This window comes from Lonchura striata, chromosome 20 (genome assembly GCF_050655825.1).
Source record: "Lonchura striata isolate lonStrDom1 chromosome 20, ASM5065582v1, whole genome shotgun sequence".
In the NCBI taxonomy this organism is placed as follows: Eukaryota; Metazoa; Chordata; class Aves; order Passeriformes; family Estrildidae; genus Lonchura; species Lonchura striata.
Window position 1 is genome coordinate 15563497 of NC_140722.1, and position 22516 is coordinate 15586012.

The following is a 22516-nucleotide window of genomic DNA, read 5'->3' on the forward strand; positions in this document are numbered from 1 at the left end:
ATGCTGGCAGTCTGCTAAATCCTGTTATGGGTAGAGCAGACAGGGTGACTTACTGACTAACCAAGCTTTTTGACTTCAGTGCTTTCAGATGCTTATTAAGGCTTGTGCAGGCTGTTTCAGCCACTTCCTGTAAAGCTGTGTTTAGCTAGAATTTTGCCTGTGTTGTGAGGGACTGGATGGCTCTGGGGACTCTTAATGGGATATGTTTTTCATTACAAGGTCTCTAGTTTGATGGTGAGCAGGTCAGCAATGATAAATCTTCTGACAGCTGTTTGGCAGCTTGTTTGAAAACTCTTTGGTTGTCTCAGATGAGTTCCCAATGGGCAGTGTCAATCCAGAAATGACTATGGTATGTGGCACTAATTGTCCCCCTTGCTAGTATTCTTCCCATAGAAGATAAAGTGTAAAGTACCTGAAAAGAGCTAACTTGACTCTCATCTTTTCTGCTCCGGGCTGGGTCACCTGCCTGGTGGGGACAAGAAGAGGGGAAAAAAGAAAGCAGTTTCTGGGAGAGCTGGCATCCCCCAGTGGCTTGGTAGGTACTCTGTGGCTAGCAGCCATCAATCTTCCATGATGTCGAGCTCTTCCTCAGCCAGAGTCACACTGTGTTTACTAAAAGAAAAGTAATTAGAAAAAAACCACAAATACTTTCCCTCATATTTTGAAAGAAAGGTCCTTTTACAAACTGTGGAAGAAAGTAAGAATTCTGTGATGAATGTATGTCAAAACTCCTGGGAACCAAACATCCTTTCTTTGAAAGCCAAAGCCAATACCACCAAGATGAAGACCAAAACAGAGTTTCTTGCTTTCAAGCTATAGTGGGGTAAATATGAATTTGCCCTCCCTGTTCCTACCCTTGGCTCTGGGGTAGCTGACCAGACCCACGTGTACCTATTGAACAAACAGCCTTGCAGGGAGGGGCCGTGACTGAGCATCTTGTGGGACTCCATTCCATTTTGCTATGGATTTCTTCTTGTATACAGGATGATAAAGATCACACACTAATTGAAACTTCCTGGACAGGAAATAAAAGTTTTAAGAAAAAACAAAGCGGAATTAGGTTTTCAGTAGGTAACAAATCTACCTTAGTCAATGAGATAATACAATAACACTAGGTGTTTTTCAGCTCAGAAAATAGCAGTGACCATTATAAAGTGGGGTTGATTCTGATTCTCAAAGGTAGTGAATTCATAGCAAATAAGTTGTGTCCCATTGAAGACTTAGTTGCTAGCATGAAATTACCAGAGCAGAGACATGAGAATGCTTAAGGGAAAACACAGCCAGATTCTGTTTGTGCTGGCCAGGAAAATGGAGTTCTCCAAGCAAGGAAAAAAATAGATAGGTTTTAAAATAGCACAACCTTCAAATTAAGTGTTTGCTCTCCCTTTGCTGCTGAACTTCAGTTATGGCTCCTGAAATAGCTCTTTTTTATTCATGGGGATTAGATTTTACTTTATCTAATTCCCAGGGCAAATGGATACTATGGTATTCCAGGTGATGAGAAAAGTCTTAGACCAAAGCTAGCCTACTTTCCTCTTTTACTTTGTTATTAGCAAGAGTTTGTGAACATCCAGATTATCTGGTAACTTTGATATGACCTTGTCTAATGTAACTATTTAGTATAGCTGTGTAGGTGGGTTTGATAAACCTAGTATGCACAAGATAATTCAGACTTGCTTGTGTTTGAAAGTAAACTGAAGTAGTATGGTAAGGCACATATTTTACATTCTGTAACTACTTTTTATTAATAACATATATGTGTGTGTGTGTTTCTTCTTCAGAACAATAGAATCTGGCATGGAATTGATTTGAGTTACTTAATTAAGACTAATACACTAGAATATCTCCAAGTGCTGATCCACTGTAAGCACAGTAATTTCCAATGAAATACGGCATCCTGCAACAGGTGGCCTTATGTTTTCTCATGCTCTGATGAAGCTGTTTGAGTTTTTTTAACTAACAAATGATGGAGACAGAACAATGATTCAGATGATGGTGGCCAGTACGTTTCAATTTTATGTATAGTTTCCCAGTTTTTGTGACACAGACATTTGCATTTTGAAGTGCCTGACTGTAAACAGTTTTTTGTTTGGGTTTTTCGGTTTGGGAATTTTCCCTGGGAGGAAGGGGGAGAGGGTGGGATGTTTTATTGTGGGTGGGGGGTTTTGCAGTTGGGGGTGGGGTTGAGTTTTATAATTTTTATTGCTTTTTCTCTGTCTAATTTGCAAGCCTTTTGTGTGGTTTGAAAGATGGGACTCAAATTTAGCTATGGTATTTAATAATCTCTGTACAAATAGAGAAATAACAATATTAGTATTTTTGCCCCAATGCAGTTCTTGTCTGCTTCAGACAGCATGCAAGAAAACTAGTGTAGAATTCATCAGTCAGTAAATTAGTTCCTTTTAACTGAGAGGGGCTTGGACTAGGCTCAAGCAAAATGAAACTGTTGGCTCTGATCGGCATTGGTTTTTGGGAAGACGGAAGGTAGCAGAGGTAAAGGGACGCCCAGCATGAGTGGGTGGCTGGAGAACTTGCCGAGCAGATGCTTCCAGCGTGGGGGTTTGAGTGAAGACATCTCTGTCTCACCCATGCTAATTGTGGGACTCTATTAACTAGTCTCAACTCCATGCTTAAGAATAGAAGCAGCTGTTGTGTAAACCAGTGTCTGAACAAAAATAGTATTTTCCCCTTAATAAAGAGCATTTCTGTCAGCAAGAAGCAAACCCTGGGGCAGTGGTAATCATGGGTTAATCACACCATCGTGTGGGGATTAGGCACAGTCACTTCTGTCTCCTTCCTCTGGTGCAGGAGGAATGTGCAGCATATGACAGCCATGCCCACTGCTCCTGAGAGCCCAGAGCTCACAGGGCTTGCACCTTGCCTGAGGTCTGATATATTGACAATTTGCTCAGACTCAAGCCAGAAATGCACATTCCACCTCTGATCCATAAAAAACATCTGAGTGCATACAACTCTATGGGCAATTAGGACAGTAATTATGTATTGCTGCATATGGAGAAGAGTTTTTCTGGCCCTGGGAGGGGCAGAAAAACCTATATGCAGAGAGGAGTCACCAGAGTCAGAACCCGCTGGAAAGGAAAGCCCAGCAGTGAGGCACACACAGGCCTTTAGGAATCGCTGCCTGCACTTGGAAAGGGAAAGATGGGAAGCCACTGGTGTGCATACAGAACAGGATGAAGGAAGCTTACCTTATTGCCTCCCTCATCTCTCTATTCTTCTCATGGCTGTTCAAGGAACAGAACCTTCTATTTGGCCATAATTGAATATATTTATCTTTGGAGGATTGGCTTTTTCTCCCTCCCTTCCCTCCTCCAAGAAAAGTTATGTTGCTCTTAGACTCATGACATTGTGTGGTTGAAATCCAGCTCTGTAGCATAATATTAAAAATTGTCTATCCCCTAAAGAGCTCTAAGAAGTGCTGTCAATTTATAAATCATACTTTTGTCTTCCACACATATATATAATCACAAATAACTGCTATTTATAAACCAGAAACATGTTTTTATTGCATTCTAAATTAGCATATGTTGTAGGTTCAGTGGCATATTGAAGCTAATCTATTTTATCTGATCCACCATTGCTTGTCAAGTGTTTACCTTGCAGAGAAATTGACATAAATTATAAGTTTTAACAATATGCAGAATAAAAAAAAAAAACTATTGTGATGTGCAGGTACACACAGGAAGTCTGATGTATCATTTATTTTCTGGTTAGTACAGGCAAATATTACAAACTGTAAAATGCAAATATAAAACTCCCAGGAACATGTATGCTTACAGAAAAGGAGTTTGGGTTTTTGTTGCTTTTTTTTTTTTTCTTTTTTTAAGGCTATTTGGAGCTGAACTGTTGATTAACTTAGCTTTTTGAACTGATAAACAAAGGAGTATATTGCCTTTTGGTATCTCTTTGAAGCTGTGCTGCTCAGCAGACCAGTGAGGGTCTGCTCTGAAGCCAGGTCAGTGCGTGCCCAGAGCTGTGGTGTAGAGCAGGGCAGCCTGGCAGCAGGGATCTGCACCAGTCTGTGCACAGTGTCAGCATCCCTTGTTAAGCCATGTCTGAGTGTCCTCAGGGGAATAAAGATAGGAGGAAGGATTTCCTCAAATGAAGGAATATGTAACTTTCAGCTGCAAAGTGTGTTTGCTGTCAGTTTGAAGTGCACAGTCAATTTTGTGTAATGAGGGAGGACAAGGGAAGGGATGTCAGAGATTTCTTAAAAAAAAAAAAAAAAGAAATAAAGTGTCTTTTATGAACTATTATAAGAAACCCGTGGCAATAAGTAGTTTTCTACAACTGGCAGCAGTCTTATTTCCTGACTCTATTAGCATACAAGTTGCAATACAGGAGATAACAATTCCAGACAGCAATGTCTGTGGGCTTTGTGGAGGACAAGGCTTACCCAGGTATTGCCATTTGGGCTGTCTTTCAGCTGCCTTTTAAAATGTTGTCAAATGCTCTTACAGTTTACACATCATAAATGTGTCATTAAAAGAAATAAGTACCCAGAGCTCTCTCCCTGTGTTTCAGAAGTACCAGGCTCTGCTCTTCTGGGAAGTGGCAGTGTCAGGATAGCACGGCTTTGCCTTGGACAAAGGCTGTGGAGGGGCGAGTGCCAGTCCCAGCCAGTTCCCAGCCTTCTCCCCTGCCCGGGGTGCGACTGGCATGGGAAGATGCTGTTTGTTGCAGCAGGGCATGCTGTGAATGAAGAGATCTTTCTCTGTGCTTTGGGGATATTTTTGAATGGGATGTTTAGACAGTGCTAATGTGTACATCCCTGTTCCCAGTGCAGCATGGGTGACACTGGAGCTGCAGAACTTCACTGATTTTTAGTGAGAGTAATCTGTGTTAAGTCGCAGAGTGATACCAAAGCGTAACACCTGTCTCCTGCCTTTGCTTTTTGAACAATTACTTTTCTTGGCCTCACTTTCAGCAAAAGTAAAGACTTGCACAGGAAATTTCATTTGATATCAACTGACATTTGTAGCAGCGAGCCTCCTTTTCTTGTGCATCTGTTACTCTGTAAATCACAGATGGGTGGAAACAATCTAGCTCCATTCAGATCACAGTACTGGGCAGGCTTTCTGGCTGTATCCAAATTCATTCTTGTATCTCTTGCAGAATGATGCAATTCAGCAGCACAGGACTTTAAAACAATCAAATAACATATTGGGGTGAAATATAGTGAGAAAGTTAAGTATTTCAGTCTTAAATACCATATTCTGTATCAAGGTTAAATTACCAGCCATATTTTAGATTTCTTTAATGTATTCTTATTCAATTGTGGCTGACTATGAAATACTATTGGTCTAAAAAAAAAGATTAATTATGAGTTGACAGTGGTTGCCCCTTTTGCCAAACTCAGTAATATTGCCAGGTTCTGAGTTTTGCCTCTGCTGTCTTTCAGTGGACAGGGCTTAACTGGGCTGTTGTGCTTTGACACAAGCAGAGGCTCTTACAGACTCTTTCAGAGAAGAGGTTCTGTTTGTCACAATGTCAGGACACATCTCCCAGCCTTCTGGACATACAAAATAGCCACATCTGACACAGCAAAACTTACTTGTCTTGAGCTCTCTTAATGTAGCATATTTAATATGAGCAATTGCGTCATTTATTTAACAGCATTCATATTCTATTAACCCTGTACGCATGAAGAATAGAGAACAGCATCTGCAGTAAAATTCTCTTTAGTTTTGCAATGGTTCTGGTATTTTCCTGCAGGATTGCCTGCTAATGCTCATACATCTCCATAAATCACTTCTCATTTTCCATGCTTTCTCTTTTTTTTTTAAAAGGAATTAGCTAAGAGGACTCCCTCTAAGCATCCTGATCACCCAGCTGTCCAGAATGCACTGCAGGCAATGAAGACAGTCTGTACAAATATCAATGAGACCAAGAGACAGATGGAGAAACTGGAAGCCCTTGAACAATTGCAGTCCCACATTGAAGGATGGGAGGTAGGATGCAGGACCAGCAAGCTCCCTGGAGGCTGTTAACGGCACAGTTTAATGACTCATGTTGTGTACAGGGATTTATTTGTTTCTCTTGTGACATGTAAACTCTTGAAGGTGTGGGCAGCATCACTCAGAGGAATTTAGAATTTAATTAGTATTTTGTGTGTGCAGGCTGGTGCTAAATTGTAGCAGAACAAGCAAATTATTGAAGAAAGGAGGATGTTAGATCTGGAATGGAACTGACATTTCTAATGGGCAGATCTCACTTGAAAGGGTGAAAAACTTATGAGTGTATCAGTTATTTCACAGTTTAATGGCAGATAAAATAAGGGCATGTTTGTAAAAGACCTTAATTGTGCACTCATAAAGGAAAGGTAATCTCTCTTTTTTTATGTTTCAGGGGTCAAATCTGACAGATATTTGCACACAGCTCTTGCAGCAAGGGACTTTATTAAAAATCTCAGCAGGAAACATCCAGGAGAGAATGTTCTTTCTATTTGATAATCTCTTGGTCTACTGCAAGAGAAAATCCAGGTGAGTCCCTCTGTATTTTCAGTTTTACCATTCAGAAGATTTGTATGTGGAAGCTGTGATCAATTACTGATCATTCACTGTATTCTCTGTGGGGCTGAGTCACAGGTGAAAGTTTCCTCTGTTCTTGACTATTCCTATTACTTAGGCAATAGAAGAGAGAAGTAGGACAAATATTCCAGGCAGTATTGGAGTGCCCCTCTGAGAAGTGTGCAGTCCAAAGAGGAGTTAAAACAGTGCAGCTAAAGTTCAGGGTGCGTTCTTACAGACAAAAAGCTTCTGAGGGCAGCTGCGTCTCCAGGAATTATGTGAAGGTGCCAACTTACATTGTGAAGTTATGCTAAGCTTAAGATGGTGATGTGGAAAGTGATAAAAAGCCAAGACAGGGGAAAGTGGAAGACTAAGCAAACATAAAATAGATGCAGAGCCCAGGGGAGTGAAAAAGAGATGAAGATTTGGCTGTTGCTGTCAGCATTTACAGCCCATGTGCTCTGCTTATTGTCTTCCTTTCTTATCCTGGTAATTTTTTTTACATCATCCCACCTGATAAACCTTAAGTATTATTAACACCTGCTGCTTGTAATTAAAATAGCATTGGCAGAGTGGAAGGCAACTTGCTTCTGCAGCAATTATATGGTATTTCAGTTCCTGAGCTTTTCACCTTTACAACCCCAGGGTTATTTTTGGATAGTAGAGCACAACAGGTGTCACTTGGGTAGTTTTAAATCTATTTTAGCCATAAAAATCAAAACATGACTAGTAATGAAAAGTGCTTTCCTAAATTCAACAGAGGCACTATAAAGCTTATGGATGAGGATGTAAACTTGGGTGCAAAGTTGCCTCAGCAGAATTTTCCCTACAACAACATGTAACACATGTGGCAGGCCGTGTGACAGTGGCCTCTTTACATAGTTCATTTCATATTTGAAGTATGGTGCCTACCACAAAATGATCACAGCTTTAGGCAAAAAGAGGAGTCAAATGTAATGTTGTCAGGTGATTGCAGTTGTCATCCCAGGGCCATGTGCTGTTCATGGACATGTATTTCAGTCAGTCATCAAGAATGTAAATCTTGAAGCCACCTACATCTTCACATAATCTGGCAAAACAAAGCTGTTATTGCTATACTAACACTGGTATACACCTATCTTGGAAATCTGAATGAGTATTCCAATTATTTAACACCAGAGGTGTGGTCAAATACCACTATATTGGAATCCTCCTTTAATAATCATATCTCAGATTGATTTATTCATATATATGTTAGACTGTTTGCTTATGTGTTGTAACAGTCTTCATCCCAATTGCAGAGTTACTGGGAAAAAAGCATCTAAAAGGACAAAGTCAATCAACGGGTCCCTTTATATCTTCAGGGGCCGAATAAATACAGAGGTCATGGAAGTAGAGAATGTGGAAGATGGAACAGGTAAATGACTAAATATTGCTTTTAAAAGCACAGCAAATTCAGATCTTGTGTTGGAAGGTGGTGCAAAAGCACTTGTCCATCTCCTTTAGTGAAATCTGAAGCAATTTATAAAACTTGTAGCCACCTTCATTATTGGACCAACTTATGTGGTTGATAGACTGGAAATGCTTTCAGGCACTAGTCCTTCCTTCTGAAATGACTTTATTAAGAGTATGTGTTCCCAGAAGCTTGTCTGGTTTAGATCCTAATCCAAGTTAATTTAATAAAAAAAATTATTCTTACCATGTTGGTTTTTTTTTTCATCTTTAGCCATTAAAGCTAAAATAACAGAAATTCTTGATCTTCTTCTCATCTAGAATACTTCTAAATACTAGAAGTATCCCAAATTAGTAGCATGGGATGTGACCATGAGCAAAATATGGGAATGGCAGTTCTGTTATGATCTTTGTATCCTGACACAGCCAAGGAAGACTGGGTGGGTTTCTGATTCCATCCACAAAGGCCACACCACTGCTGCCCCTATTGTAACAAGCCAGGAAGTACTATTATGTCCTTTAAACAGTCGACACATAAAGGGTTTCCATGTTGTGGGGACTGAAATTCTTGCAGTGCAGGAAGATAGCATGTCCCCAGAAAATTCAGAACAAATACCCTGAGCAAACATAGACTCTTCCACTGATGGCCTTGTATTTAAAAGACTTTAGTCCTTCTTCTGAGTGAAATCAGCAAGTGTCACTCTTAGGACTGAAGCATTCAGTCAGTTTGAACAGCCTGTTGATACTTGTATTTCCAGAGTGGTAAGTATAGCTGGTTCCATGGGCAGTCAGTAAGGAACACCTCAGGAATCAAGGTCTTCAAAGATGATGATTTTACTGAAAGTGTCCCACACTGGTTTGGTTAAAGGAGCAGGCTTCCTGCTCACCGTATGCTTGTGCTTGGGTCTTTTGCAGCAGATTACCACAGCAACGGCTATACAGTGACAAATGGCTGGAAGATTCACAACACAGCCAAAAACAAGTGGTTTGTCTGTATGGCCAAGACTGCTGAGGATAAACAGAAGTGGCTGGATGCTATAATCAGGGAAAGGGAGCAGAGAGAGAGTAAGTGGATGATGTTTTTTGTACTGCACTTGTAGGACAAATGTATGTGCATATACATGTATTTGAGAGAAAGAAAAAAGGTTGCATGTTTTCCTCCATGGAGAAAATGAAAATCTGACCTTAATGTTTTCCAAAAGCTAGGAAACAGCTCTGAGGTCTCAGAATATTCTTGATTCTTTGCAGTGTCTTACCATAAGGCAGTTAGGATGAACTCCTCTTCCCAAAAAATTCAGTTCTCCTTTTTTCTAGCTTTACACCGATCACTTAAATTCTGCCTAATGTCAATCTCTGCTAAAATTAGGCATGGAAGTAGAGAACTACTTCAGGCTACCTGTTCTCAAGCTAGTCTTGGAGCTGTCTAAAATCTGTGTCTCTTTTGGACTCCAGAGTTGCCCAGATTTGCAAGTTCTAGAGTAACATATCCAGAAAATCATGTGTTCGGGCTAGAAGACATAAAGCATCTACAGCACCAAAACAGCTTTTGCGAATGCTATCCTCTTAAAGCAATTTGCAAATATAAAGAGAACAGGGCCAGAAAATGCCAGCTATGAGGATAGTTATAACAGACACACCTGCTGTTTTCAGAGATCATCCCCCTGCCTGTAGCAATTTTCAAGTTAGCATGAAATATGTACTTGGGAACTGGTACAAAGTGAACATGAAATGTTCTTTATATTCACATATCAGTCATTCTGCAAATCATGAAGTATTTCTTTCATTTAATGGATAATATGATTGTCAAACACTATTTTTAGCTTAAGGTATTGGTAAATAGGCTAATTAATAAAGGATGAGAAAATAATGTGCCTGCCCAGTTTTGATTTATTCACGAATATGAAATTGATTTCAGCAGTTTTGTATTTCTGACTTCAAGTAATAGAACATTCAAAAAGTCTCCTACTCTTCCAAGCATTTAAATGCCTTTAGTAAGTCTTATGCTTGAAGCTATTTTAATTGCCACAGGAAATCAGTTTCAGAAGGTTGAGAATCACAGAATCATTAAGTGGTTTGGACTGAACGCAACCCTAAAGGCCATTTAAGGCCATGAGTGGGGACATCTTTCTCTATCCAAGGTTGCTCCAAGCCCCATCCAACCTGGCCTTGGACACTTTCAGGGCTGGGGCAGCCACAGCTGCTCTGGGCACCCTGTGCCAGGGCCTCCCCACTTTTACAAAGAGCAATTCCTGCCCAATATCCCATCCATCCCTGCCCTCTGGCAGTGGGAAGCCATTCCCTGTGTCCTGTCCCTCCATCTCTTGTTCCCAGTCCCTCTCCAGCTCTCCTGGAGCCCCTTCAGCCCCTGGAAGGGGCTCTGAGCTCTCTCTGGAACCTTCCCTTCTCCAGGTGAGCACCCCCAGCTCTCCCAGCCTAGCTCCAGAGCAGAGGGGCTCCAGCCCTGGAGCAGCTCTGGGGCCTCCTCTGGACTGGCTCCAGCAGCTCCAGGTCCTTCTTATGTTGAGGGCCTCAGACTGAACACAGATGGGGTCCCACAAGAGCAGAGCGGAGGGGCAGAATCCCCCCCTCCCCTGCTGCCCGCTCCGGGGCATCAGCCAGCCCATGGGGCGTTTCTGTGTGGCTGGGTCATGTCCAGCTTTTCATCCACCTGCACCCATAAGTGTTTTTCTCCAGGGCTGCTCTACTTTCTCCCAGCCTGTATTTGTGTTTGGGATTGCCCTGACCCATGCTCATCTTGCTTTGGACTTTCTTCATGTTATGTAAATCATTCTGTCTTGTGTGGTATGATATAACCATAAGTTTAAAGCTGCTTTTTAAAATGTGGAAGAAAAACTGACAGTTTTGTACTCATATTAAAAAAATACCTTATTTCCCCCTTAAATGGAAAATAAATCAATCCATTTTTGTATTTCTGCAATTTTTGCTGTTTTGCCTCAGCTTTTGACTTCAAGGAAATATTTTATTTGGTATTAAAGATCTGAAGAAATTTCTGCTTTATATTCCAGGTTTGAAACTGGGAATGGAGAGGGATGCATATGTCATGATTGCAGAGAAAGGAGAGAAGCTGTACCAAATGATGATGAGCAAGAAAGTGAACCTTATCAAAGATAGGAGAAGAAAATTAAGTACTGTTCCCAAGTGTTTTCTTGGCAAGTAAGTGGTATTTGAATTGAAAAGGTCTTTCATGCCAGTTAATGGACTCTAGAATTTCTAGGGATGGCATTGTGACACAGATCAGATGTGTTTTGACGCAGCTTAATTAGAAAGACCTTAAACCCCATTACAGTAGTGATTTATTAAAAAATAATAATTGATTTTTGTTTCACACCATACACAGGCTGAATAGTGTGACAGCTCACTCTGTTTTGCAGAGGCAAGTGCCACTTGGAGCTAACTGTGTGTGTTCTGCTCCCCTTTGCAGCGAGTTTGTGTCCTGGCTCACTGAGATTGGAGAGATAAGCAAACCAGAGGAAGGGGTCAACCTGGGACAGGCACTATTGGAAAATGGAATCATTCATCATGGTGAGTGTGCCATGTCATAAAAAGATATCAGATTTCATTAATAATAATAACTGAAAATAAGGGTGGGAAACTCACTGAAGCTGTTCAAATACTTTCTGCTGTCATAGCCATCAAATACTCATAATGTTTAGTGATTTTTGGGATTAATGAGTGGGTAAATTTATGCCATGAAAAGAGAACTTGTTTGGTATGCAGAAAGTGTTTGTGTCTGCAGTTGCTTGATTTCTTTGCAACATCTTGGTTGGGGTGTATATCAGGTGTATATTCCTTTGTACTGTGTGTGTTTGAAGATGTGTTAAAGTCCATAAATACAGCTTTGCACATGAGACATCAGCATTCCAGAGAAGAGTGGAGCAGTGCTCTTTTAGACCAGGGCACAGGTGATGGGTCATTCCAATGAGACTGCTTATCGCAAAAGAAAGAGATAATGGAGGGTTTGTTTTGTTTCCAGCTCATTTGGCAAGAATGTATTTCTTTAAAATAGTGAGGGACCGTATTTTTTCATCTCACCCACCTGATGACCTTGAAGTGTTGTGATGAGGTGTTCTAGAAGGGTAGGACAGTGTGTACAAAAGTGCTGCATGACTGAAGTATGCTTGTTTGAAAATTTTCTGTGCTACCTGCATTTCTGCTGAAAGGTTGTTATCTAGATTACATTGTTTCAATTCAGATTTCTTCTGTTGTTTCCTTTTGTTTCCATATTGTGTTATGCAGACAGAACAACACAATCCTGCTCTAGTTAAACAGTAAATATCCCAATTTCAGTGTTCAGGTGAGTTTATGTGCAGTCAGCTGCAAAATGCACATCAAAGCAATACTGTAGATGGGTCAACTGCAAAAATGGCTGTAAGTGCTGGTATAACTATTGTGGCAATTTGCAACAATTTGTTCAAAACTCATCAAGAAAGGTTAGATGTTCCCAATTCCCTTCATTTCCAAAGACTTACATTAACTGAATCTGACGTAAAATTTTAAAAATCCAATTTTTTCCAACTGGCCTATAAAGAACATGGTGGGGACAAAAGACAATTTAAATTATCATGGTGATGTTTTAGTTTCAGATAAGCACCAGTTTAAGAATGAGCAGGTGATGTACAGATTTCGCTATGATGATGGAACATACAAGCCAAGAAGTGAATTGGAAGACATTGTGTCCAAGGTTTGTATTATCATTCTTAGTTGGAACTTTGGGATTTGCATCAAGAAGTTTGCTCTCCCTCTGAATGTCATTGACCTATTATGTGGGAGATTGCCATTGCTGTTGATCTATGTTGTATTGAGCTGTCCATCCTAATGCCACAAGGGACATTCACATTAGGGAGAGGAAGCAGAGTTTAGTAATGAACAACAATGCAGGTATGACTGCACCCAAGACTGCTGATTGGAATCCCAGTAAAGTAACAAAAGGTTTTTAAACAGTAGGTGATAAAATGTCTGCTGCAAATCTGGGTGTTTTGGTTCAGGGGGATAGAAGAGATCAATATTTAACTGTTTCTAATAATTGTTTGTCAAATGAGTTCTGTTGATCCCATATTTGTCCACATACCTTTTAATAAATTCATTTTTTTTCCTATGGACATTGGTTAAAGGGTTAATTGTGAGGAGGGATTAATGGACAAAATGTTGGAATGGAAGTGATTAGAGGTAAAAATAGATTTCTGGCTGTTGGAAGCCAGGAAAGAAGAAACAATGTTTGACAGAGAGGCTGAAGGAACTGTTTTGAATATCAATATTAATAAATAAAAAATTCCAGCTGAGTAGAGACATCAGTGTCCAGGTTTTGCTAGTATTAGCTTGTCAGTGTTTCTTTGAAAAGGCAAAAGCTGCTAACACTGCATCTTCCATTCTTCAGGGGGTGAGGTTGTACTGCCGACTGCACTGCCTGTATACTCCAGTGGTCAAGTAAGTTCCCCTTCATGATCCCTTTGTATTTATTATCTGGCTTTGTTAAAAGGGTGATGTTACTATTGAAATCTTTCTAGTTTCTTACTATGAGCAATAATTTTCTGAATTTTCTTGGTTCTTCTACTGCCCTTGCATTTCCACAGCTTAGATCTGCAGTTGCAGTGCTGCTGCTAGAGGATGTTGGAACTGGGGATTCAGGGAGAGTGAGCAGCTGGCTCTGATTCAGGGCAGATCATGCGGTGGGGATTGTAGTTGCTGTATTATTTGGGTTACAGAAAATGTCAACAGATGCTGAAGTGATGTAAACAGATTCCAGTGTGGTGCTAGGATTCTGTCATTTGGAGTACCCTAAACAAACAAAAACCAGTCTGAAGCAGAATAAAAGATGAAGCTGTAATTTGAAGAAACCCTGAAAATTTTGTGTGGATTCTTAAGAACTTGGCTCTGTATAAATAACTTCTGAAGAATTGAGATAGTCTGCAGGTGTTAGGTAATTCTTCCCAGAGGCCAGGAGATGATTTTCAGATGTTGTTTACCTTACTGTGAAATCAGATTAACATTTCTGGCCTATAATGGAAACCACCCTGAACTCTGTAGTTTCTCTACAACTGCATGGAATATTAGGCATTTTCACTTAGGAGAACTTAATTTTTTTACAAAAAACTGATGAGAGAGAAAAAACATCTAGTGGAGATGGTTGGATTCCCAAATTCAACAAAACTGACCTCTTGTCCATGTGTTGTACTGCTGAATTTTCACTGAGAGATGCCACTAGGCCTTGGACCAAGATTGATGGCACCTTATCAAAACTGTCAGCATCTCTAGGAAAGTTTTGAGAGTTACTTTTCATCTGGAACTCCCTACTCTTTAGTGCTCGATACTTTAATGTTTCATTCATTGTGCTGACATTTCAAAAGTACATTTTCCCAAGATAACAGTGTGAGAGGGGAAATCTGCCCAGAAAACTCCTACAGATTTGTGCTGTGTTTAGCACATTGCTGGGAGACAAGTTGAAAATTGTATGTAAGCGCTATGAGGAAAGCTTTTTTTCTGAGGACACATTACTGGAAATGCTGTCATATTTTGTTGGTTTTTTTCCAAGCTCTGAAAGTCCGCCTTTTCTTTCTAATTTCTCACACTCTGCATTCTGCAAACACGCAGACATTTCTGCTGTATTTAAATACAACAGTCAGTCACAACATATTTGTATCTGTAGATGATTAGTAAAAGGAATAGGGTTGGGCAGAATGGGTTTTAGATGGTGTTTGGATATTAGATTTTTAGGGAAAAGGCAGTATTGGATAGTGTGGTGCTAATGAAAGAGGCTGATTTGACAGAACTGAAGAATAAAGTTTTGTCTTGGTCTGCCTCATGGATCCATCCAGACTCTAAAACAGCTTCAGTGGCTGTGCTTCTTTCTACAGTCATGCCAGTGGAGCTCAAGCTTCAAATACAAGGACCACCCCAAGGGTGAGAGAGGAATTAATTCTTCATACTCATTCAGCATTTGGCCTCTCTACTGAGACTCTCAATGAGAGGGAACCAGTTAATGCAAATTAAATGTGGTAATGGCTTTTGTGATGTGGAACTAGAAACTGGATCAAGACCATGAAACTTATTTCACATGGGCCAGTAAACAGCCTTAAAATGGCTTTTATGATCTTCCAATTTGGATTAAATCCAGTCACCTTGGAGGTGAAAGGTGTTAGAGCCTGATGTCCTGAGCCACATATACCTCTTGTATTTGTATCAAAATTCTTTAGAAATATTTCACAAAATGCTAAAACCATCAATTATCTCCATTGCTTTGAGAATAGAAATGGAAGAAAACTGCAAAAAGCATCAAGTTACAATAGGGTTCCTTTTCATTCTTGCAGGAACAGTGCTGCTCTTTGCAAGAGCTAAGTGTGAGCTGGTGCTAGTTGTGTTACAAGTACTAAATACAGCCCATCTTATTTACAATGACTGAAATTATCTAATTCCATAAAAGGATGCTGCATATTATATTTGTGTCTGGCTATTATGTGTTGTTTTACTAAAGGAAGTGAAATCTGAACAAGTGTGGAAAATCTCTCTTGACAAAATAGACTAAAAGCTGCCTAATTCCATGAGCCTCACAAAAAGAAGGCACATAGGGAATGTATAGAGTCCCTGTCTATGAATACATTAATAGGTAAATGCTAAAGAAGAATTATTGAAGCCTATAGATGGGACTGGTATTGAGCCAAAAGGTGTAAGCTGGACATCAATGGATTTTGGATGATTTCCAGCCAGAAAAGTGTGAGTTTTAGTGGGACTGCTGGTGGCAGTATTCTAACCTGAGTTACAGCAGCAGCTTAGGAAATCTGTGAAAAGAATCTTCTGGTTGCCTCTGGTGGGAATGTGAGCTCCCTGAAGATGGCTCTAAACAACATCTACAGAAATTTTAAGTAACACTGCTTTGTGTTCATCTGAAGTAGCTTCCTAATTCAAGCTGCTAGAGAAGTTTAAAACTTTCTACAGAGAAAAGATGGCTGCTTATTAGTAGTAGGTCACAATAGTATATATAGGTTTAGAGTGTAAAAGAAATGTATACCTTTTTGTCCTGATTTTTTGCTGAATTCTCTTTCTTAGAGACCGTGACTACCACCTAAAGACGTACAAATCAGTAATCCCTGCAAGTAAACTAGTGGACTGGCTTATTGCACAGGTAAGAAAAGTTTTAAGATACTCTCTTTGCCAAGACTTAACTTTGCTAAGAAGCACTTCATAATCCTAAAACTTTCCCTTTTCAATTTATCAGTGGAAAATTTAAAAGTGGTTTGTTTACTGTTTTTACCTGTGTGCATCTGCTTTCTTTTCTCCTCCCAGGGAGCTGTAAACAGTCATGGTCTGGGTTTACACATCCCAAGGCAACCAGCCACCATGATTAGGGCTTTAGGCATCACATCATTACCAAAACTAGACAGCAATAATAATAATTGTAATGGTGGCAGTAGTAATAAGAGTAATGTGCTCTGGACATGCTTCTTCACTGTAGTACTGACTGTAAACTGTTTCTGTAATTCTGATGACTCAAATGGGGAGACTGTATGGAATAAACCTAAGTTAACACATCAAAATTAGTGTATCTAGTTTCACATCTAGTTTCTGTATGAAAAGGTTGAGACACATTTTGTCAAGATTGATCATTGTAGATGGATCTATTTTCTGAAGATTTTCATTGCTCCCTTTATTATATTTGGAAAAATACCTATGTAACATTTAGAAGTACTTAGTGAGCTGAAAGAATTAAAGCTAAATTTTCTAATTAGAGAATGCTGTTTTGCTAGGGGAATTTTGAGGCCAAGGTAACATCATCAGGAGTAGTCAACTCTAGTTTAGACCCTTCCTGTGCAAAGACTTTGTTGCCTAGAACAAACCTAGACTGCTAAAGGTTTAAGATGGTAGTATTAGAAGGCATTTCTCCTCCTGTTTATTTACAATTGAAAGAATAAATTGGATTTTTAAATGCCAGTTTCTGTAAAATAAACTACCCATTTATCCCATAAAATAACACCCTGTGACATTGAGTGTTGTCTCATGACAGGATGTTGAAAATAAGAGAAGACTTGAAATTAGTTTGTAGTAAAAGCTAAACTTTTGGTTTCTTAAAGTTATTTTCTTGCCTTTCCTCGTGTGATTACCTGGTCATGCAATTCTTTTAGAACTGCCTTGATGCCTTTTCTACCAAGACAACAGTATTTAGTTCTTAATTTGTAAATGTTTGTCTTTTCTGCTCTCAGCCAATTTAACAAAAGCTAGTAGTGCTGTGGATTGGCCAGAGGTGATCCTGTTCTATCCTGTATTTAAATAATGCTGATGCACCATAGTGATGGGCTTTGCCAACATTTGCTTGGCAAATAACTACTGCTCTCCTTAGCAGCATTTGAAGTCGGACTGATGTTCTGCTGAAAAGATCAGAGGGTGCTTGAAACACTTATTTTTTTTCCTAAAACAAAGTCAGTACACTACCCTGCAGCTGCTGTGAGAGCTTTTGGGTATCTAGTTCTTCAGATGGAGGGGAGAAAAGCTGTAATACTTGTGTAGGATACAGCTTCTTGTTAAATAGGCCTGAAAGTAATACACTAAAATTGCTTTTGTTGCCAAAGCAGCAGGTGCCCTCCCTGCTGGAATGAGCTGAACAGCTGCTCTCACTGAGATAGAAGACACCAGGTTCCCCTGTGTCCTTTTGCTCATCTCCTATCAAGGGACCAGCCAGTGTTAACAATCTTTGTAAGACCAGTAGTGCCTTCTGATTTTTAGCAGCACTATTTAAAACTCACTTGTCTGCCTAAAAAGTACAACCATGTTTGTAAAGTCTTTACTTGTGGCTGCAAATTAGCAGAAATATCAAGAAAATGAGGCACTTCTTGTATTTAACTGACTTGTAGATGTAAAGCTTAAGGCTGTCATTTCAGGGAAGTCTGTAAATTTGCAAGTCCCTTTGGTATCTGTTTTGAATGACTACACTCAAGGCTTCAGGTAGTGAGAAACAGAAGCCTTTGTAATCTGCTGTGTAAGCAAACTGCCACTGTAGTTTTAACCTGTTTGACCTTTAGAGTTCACACAGTTAGCTTTTTCTCCCTTGAGCTGAATATGCATGGGATCTCTCAGCTTCAAAGGAGGAGTTTTCTTGTCTGTGACTAATGGGCCCCAAAGTCCAACATTCTGATTTCAAATAAAAAGTCTTTACATTGAGATAATATGGTATCTTTCCCCGGTGCTGGTCCTTGATCCTGTAGGAGGGAGAGATGCTGTCTGGAGGAATGAAAAGTGTGCAATGGGATGCCTGTTTTAATGGCTTGCTATTGTTCCCTACACAGAACATTCTGCTAATTTCAGAGCTGCAAGCTATGCGGTGGGGAAGGGGGAGTAATTTTTCTTAGAAAATTATCTGAGGTGTAACATTATTCTCCTGTTTCTAGGGAGACTGTCAGACTCGGGAGGAAGCTGTCACACTGGGCGTGGGACTCTGCAATAACGGCTTCATGCATCATGGTAATGCATCAATTTGCTACCCCCAGCAAATGAAATGATCTCTTACTTCAGTCAGATTAGCTGTTCTAGGCTGTGTCATACATGCTGTGTACACAATTTGCAGGCATTCCTGCAGGTCCTTCTAGAACACAGTCCATGAGCTAATACATGGCTAGGCCTGGTGCTTTCCCAAGGGAAGCCATTTGCTGATAGTTATGGGAAGCACTGAAGGGATTAGACAAGCTAGAAGGAGCATGTTTTGTCACTGCATCTCTTCCAGAGTCACGTGAACAATGCACAAGCCTAGAGCTCTCCTTAAATATCACCAAAAAATATCAGCTGTTAAATAAAATTGCATAGTTCTCGTGTCTTGGATAACAAACACAATCCTCAGTGCTGAGGCATCCAAATCTGAAGTGCCAAATCCCAAATTAGACATCATCCATCCCCAAACAGGGGAAGTAAACAAATCAGATCTGTAGCTATATGAAATAGAACATACAAATCCTAAGAGTAAACATAGTTTGTCAAATGAAACCTTCAATTTTAGTCATAGATAACATTTGCTCACTGTATTTTGAATAGTGTTTCTGAGAGCAGATTATTGTAAATAACTTAGGGAGAACTTCCATAGTAGTTAAGAGTAATGTAAGAATAGTTGTGGTATTTTTTAAAGAGTTTGGTTTGTTCTGGGCATTTATTGAATTCTTTGTCAAGGAAGACCTTTGCATAAATGCATGTTGAATGTAGGAGTTCGTCATCATTTGCTGCTTTCATTTGAAGGCCCCAGGTCTCGTATTTGAAAATACAAGATGATGAAGAATTTTTTTATGCCTTCTAGAATTTTGTAGATCTCATTTCCATCTCAATTATTTTTTTAAGGTTGAGCCTTAGTCTATGTGGACACCTTATGTGCTTTTAAACAGCCCTTTACCCCTCTTGGCTCCTTTTATAGTTTTTTTATATTCATTTGGATGTAGCAAAGGCGTGTGAGGTTTTGACTAGCATCTTCTTTCCAAAAGGATATTTCACATTTTATATAAATCCTGCATGCCTGGGAGCTCACATCATGTCATGAGCTACTATGCATTATGAAGAAAATTCTTGTCCTAAAATACAGAATTGGCTTAAAAATACAGAGCTGAGGAACTGACTGATAGAGATGTATCCGGTCTGTGTTCTGTAAAGATTGGGGAAATACTTAGAATTTCCTTTAACTTTCTGTTTTTCTCTTTTTTCCTTCATGTAAATGCATGTATATACTTCATATATATAATTTCCAGTCCTGGAGAAAAGTGAATTTAAGGATGAATCATTATATTTCCGCTTTTATGCTGATGAGGAGATGGAGGGCACCAGTTCCAAGGGCAAGCAATTACGTAATGACTTCAAGCTTGTGGAAAACATCCTGGGAAAGAATCTTCTGGTAAGAAATATGTGAATGTGTAAACCTTACTGTTTCTGCTAAAATGGTATTGTTTTATAATAGAGGAGAATAATGAGAGTAGAATTAAAATGGGAAAATGCACGTGTAGCTAGGTTTTTTCTTCACTGCATAAATGCTACTAATTCTTGATCTGCTTTGCTGCATATCTCCAACTTCTATATCTCTGACGTTTTGGTTAGGCAGACTGCATAACTTACTCGAGGAGCACAGGAAATCCTTACATTGCAGGCCCCTTTCTGGAGAATCATTTCCTTCTCCAGGTATTGCAAATGGAATATTATCCATAGCCTGCCTTTTCATAAGGGGTGCCTCCAGCACAGGAAGTTCCTAATGTTGATGCACATAGGGTTTCTTAAAAATGTTTTAGTTCTCTGCTTTCAAACAATTCATATTTGCAATACCAGTGATCAGAGCAAGGTAGGCTATTAAAAATAATAGCAAATAAAAGAGCTTCATGCAAAGTAATGGTGGCTGCACTGCAAGAGATAGGTAAGGTTGTGTAGCTGCTGGCAGCTGAAGTTGGGCATATCAAAGCCTCCAGGTTTTTGAATGACTATTTCACAAATGCCTTCAAAATTCAACAGAAGAATCTGAATAGTCCCTTCAAGTGTAAAGTGCAAATTGGAGAGGAGAAGTAGTCTGGAAATTTTCCATTCAATCCCAAATATGAAGTGATAAAAGTATGTGTTGTGTTGGGCTGAAATTCATTCCACTTGCAACATTAAAAATCTAACCAGCAATTTACCTGATTTTCCAAAATCCTTTGTTGAACAAGCACTACTAGCATTGTTTCTGAAAATACTTAAAAATAGCCAAGAATGGGAAACTTACCATCCAGTCTTTCTACTTTCTTGTGCATCCTCTAATGTGAACATCACCTGAAAAGGACTTTTCCCCAGATATTTTGCTATACATTATTTTAACTTGACTGTATGGCTCCTGCAGGACAGAATTATTCTGATTCTTGACTTTTTTTTCCCCCCAAGGTGATTTCCCATAAAAGGACATTTATAATCTGATGGAATTGACTTTAAAGGAAAAAGAACAGTGTTTTAAAATAGTGCAAAAATCATCAGAAGCAAGAAAACTATTCTGAGTAATTTGTTTTCCCCCATGGCATGCTAGATTGAGTAGCTTTATTTTTCTTCTTAAATCTGTTCTTGTTTCATCAGATGGTTCTTAAATACATAATATTTACTCAAATGCAAGATATTTATCACTTAGATATTTTCCACTTGTCCATTTACCAGTGGCTAGGCTTGGTTTATTTTTCTGTAATGGGAAGTGAGTTGTTAAACTTTTTACTTATTGTTAATAAACCACTAGAAAAGGATGAGTGACATGTATATTTGTCATTATTTATATTATTTTAAAGAATATATATAAGGCAGGTCTATGTGACCTCAGTGCAAACAAGAGGAAGCAGAAATTCAGGAGCAAGAATTATGAAGGCTTCTGTCTACCATGTAAGGTACAAACTGAGTACAGGGTATGGAGTTGGCGTTTTTTCCCTTACACAAAGCCTATGTGCCTGTCTCTAGAGGAAGGACTTATGGATGTCAGGAATTGTCCTCTCATTAGATGGAATTTTAGCCATCAGACTGCCATTATGCAGTAGAATCATGTAGAGTGTAGTTAGATCTATAAGAGGTAGGCCTGAGATCTGCAATTTGTGTGAAACTGATAGCTGAGAAGCACTCAGATCATTCATTACCACATCGGTGGGATGTATTCTGAGAAATAAACAGATGTCTGCACTCAATCTGTAGTACATTCACCAATGGAAAATACTGAATAATAATGAACTCCATAATCCAAAAGTGAAAGATCTATTGAAGGATGTAGGGCTAGGAGTTAAAATCAATTGCAGTTTCTAAAAGAAGAGTTAATTAACCATTGGAAAAAACTCTCAAGGGTGGGAATAGATTATTCACTTCTTAAAGATGGCAGATCATACCTGAGTAGCTCTGGAAAATCTGCTTTAATATTTATTAAGGGCTCAATGCAGAAATACCTTAGATTAAATTTTATGGCTCATGTTTTGTAGGCAGTCAGAACATATGATCTGGTAGTCCCTTTCCATCTTATGATAGAAGTCCAGATTAGTTGTGGCTTGCATGAAAAGTCTAATTTCTCATCTCCAGTCTTCACCTTTTCTGTGAACTCCATATTTATGAAGCATTAATGTGTGTAACTATTTGCTCTGTTTAAGATTTTACCAGAAGAGGATGACTATGGATTTGACATAGAAGAAAAGAACAAAGCAATTGTGGTGAAGTCAGTTCGACGAGAGTCCTCTGCCGAGGTAGGACCTCACATTCATATTTGGGTATCTAAGAATGTTTCAATACTTAGAAAAGTTACAAACCATCCTTTAAAAATCTGTTTCCTTTAAAGGCAGCTAATAGAAGATGGCTGTCTTCTACAATTCCTGGTAATAAACTGTTTCTGTAAATTGATAAGTATTTTGGCATTACTGGGGGACTTGAATTATTGGTAAGAGATAGGATGAGAGCTGTATGTGTGTGATGGTAGCTTACCTCAGGTTCCTTAGCAACTTTCATTTAAGGAAGGAGGGAAAGTAACACTCTTTTGAGATAGCAAAGATGTTTAATGGGGAAACAGATTTATTTGAATGAAAGCTGTACTTTTAGATATCTAT

General features: G+C 39.3%; 1 protein-coding gene across 4 annotated transcripts in view; it reads left to right on the plus strand.

Annotated features, from left to right (window-relative positions):
* The window catches only part of PREX1 (phosphatidylinositol-3,4,5-trisphosphate dependent Rac exchange factor 1), a 111085-nt gene that overhangs the window by 59464 nt on the left and 29105 nt on the right, over positions 1-22516 (plus strand). For 3 of the 4 annotated variants that reach the window (XM_085558354.1, XM_085558351.1, XM_031506556.3), the window contains 12 exons: positions 5811-5972; positions 6370-6503; positions 7811-7926; positions 8877-9026; positions 10988-11135; positions 11404-11504; positions 12560-12663; positions 13357-13406; positions 16023-16098; positions 18356-18428; positions 19691-19833; positions 22067-22159. In XM_085558354.1, the coding sequence (XP_085414480.1) occupies positions 5811-5972; positions 6370-6503; positions 7811-7926; positions 8877-9026; positions 10988-11135; positions 11404-11504; positions 12560-12663; positions 13357-13406; positions 16023-16098; positions 18356-18428; positions 19691-19833; positions 22067-22159 (1350 nt within the window). The remainder of the gene's footprint in view (positions 1-5810; positions 5973-6369; positions 6504-7810; positions 7927-8876; positions 9027-10987; positions 11136-11403; positions 11505-12559; positions 12664-13356; positions 13407-16022; positions 16099-18355; positions 18429-19690; positions 19834-22066; positions 22160-22516) is intronic. The other variant, XM_085558353.1, reaches the window with a different exon arrangement.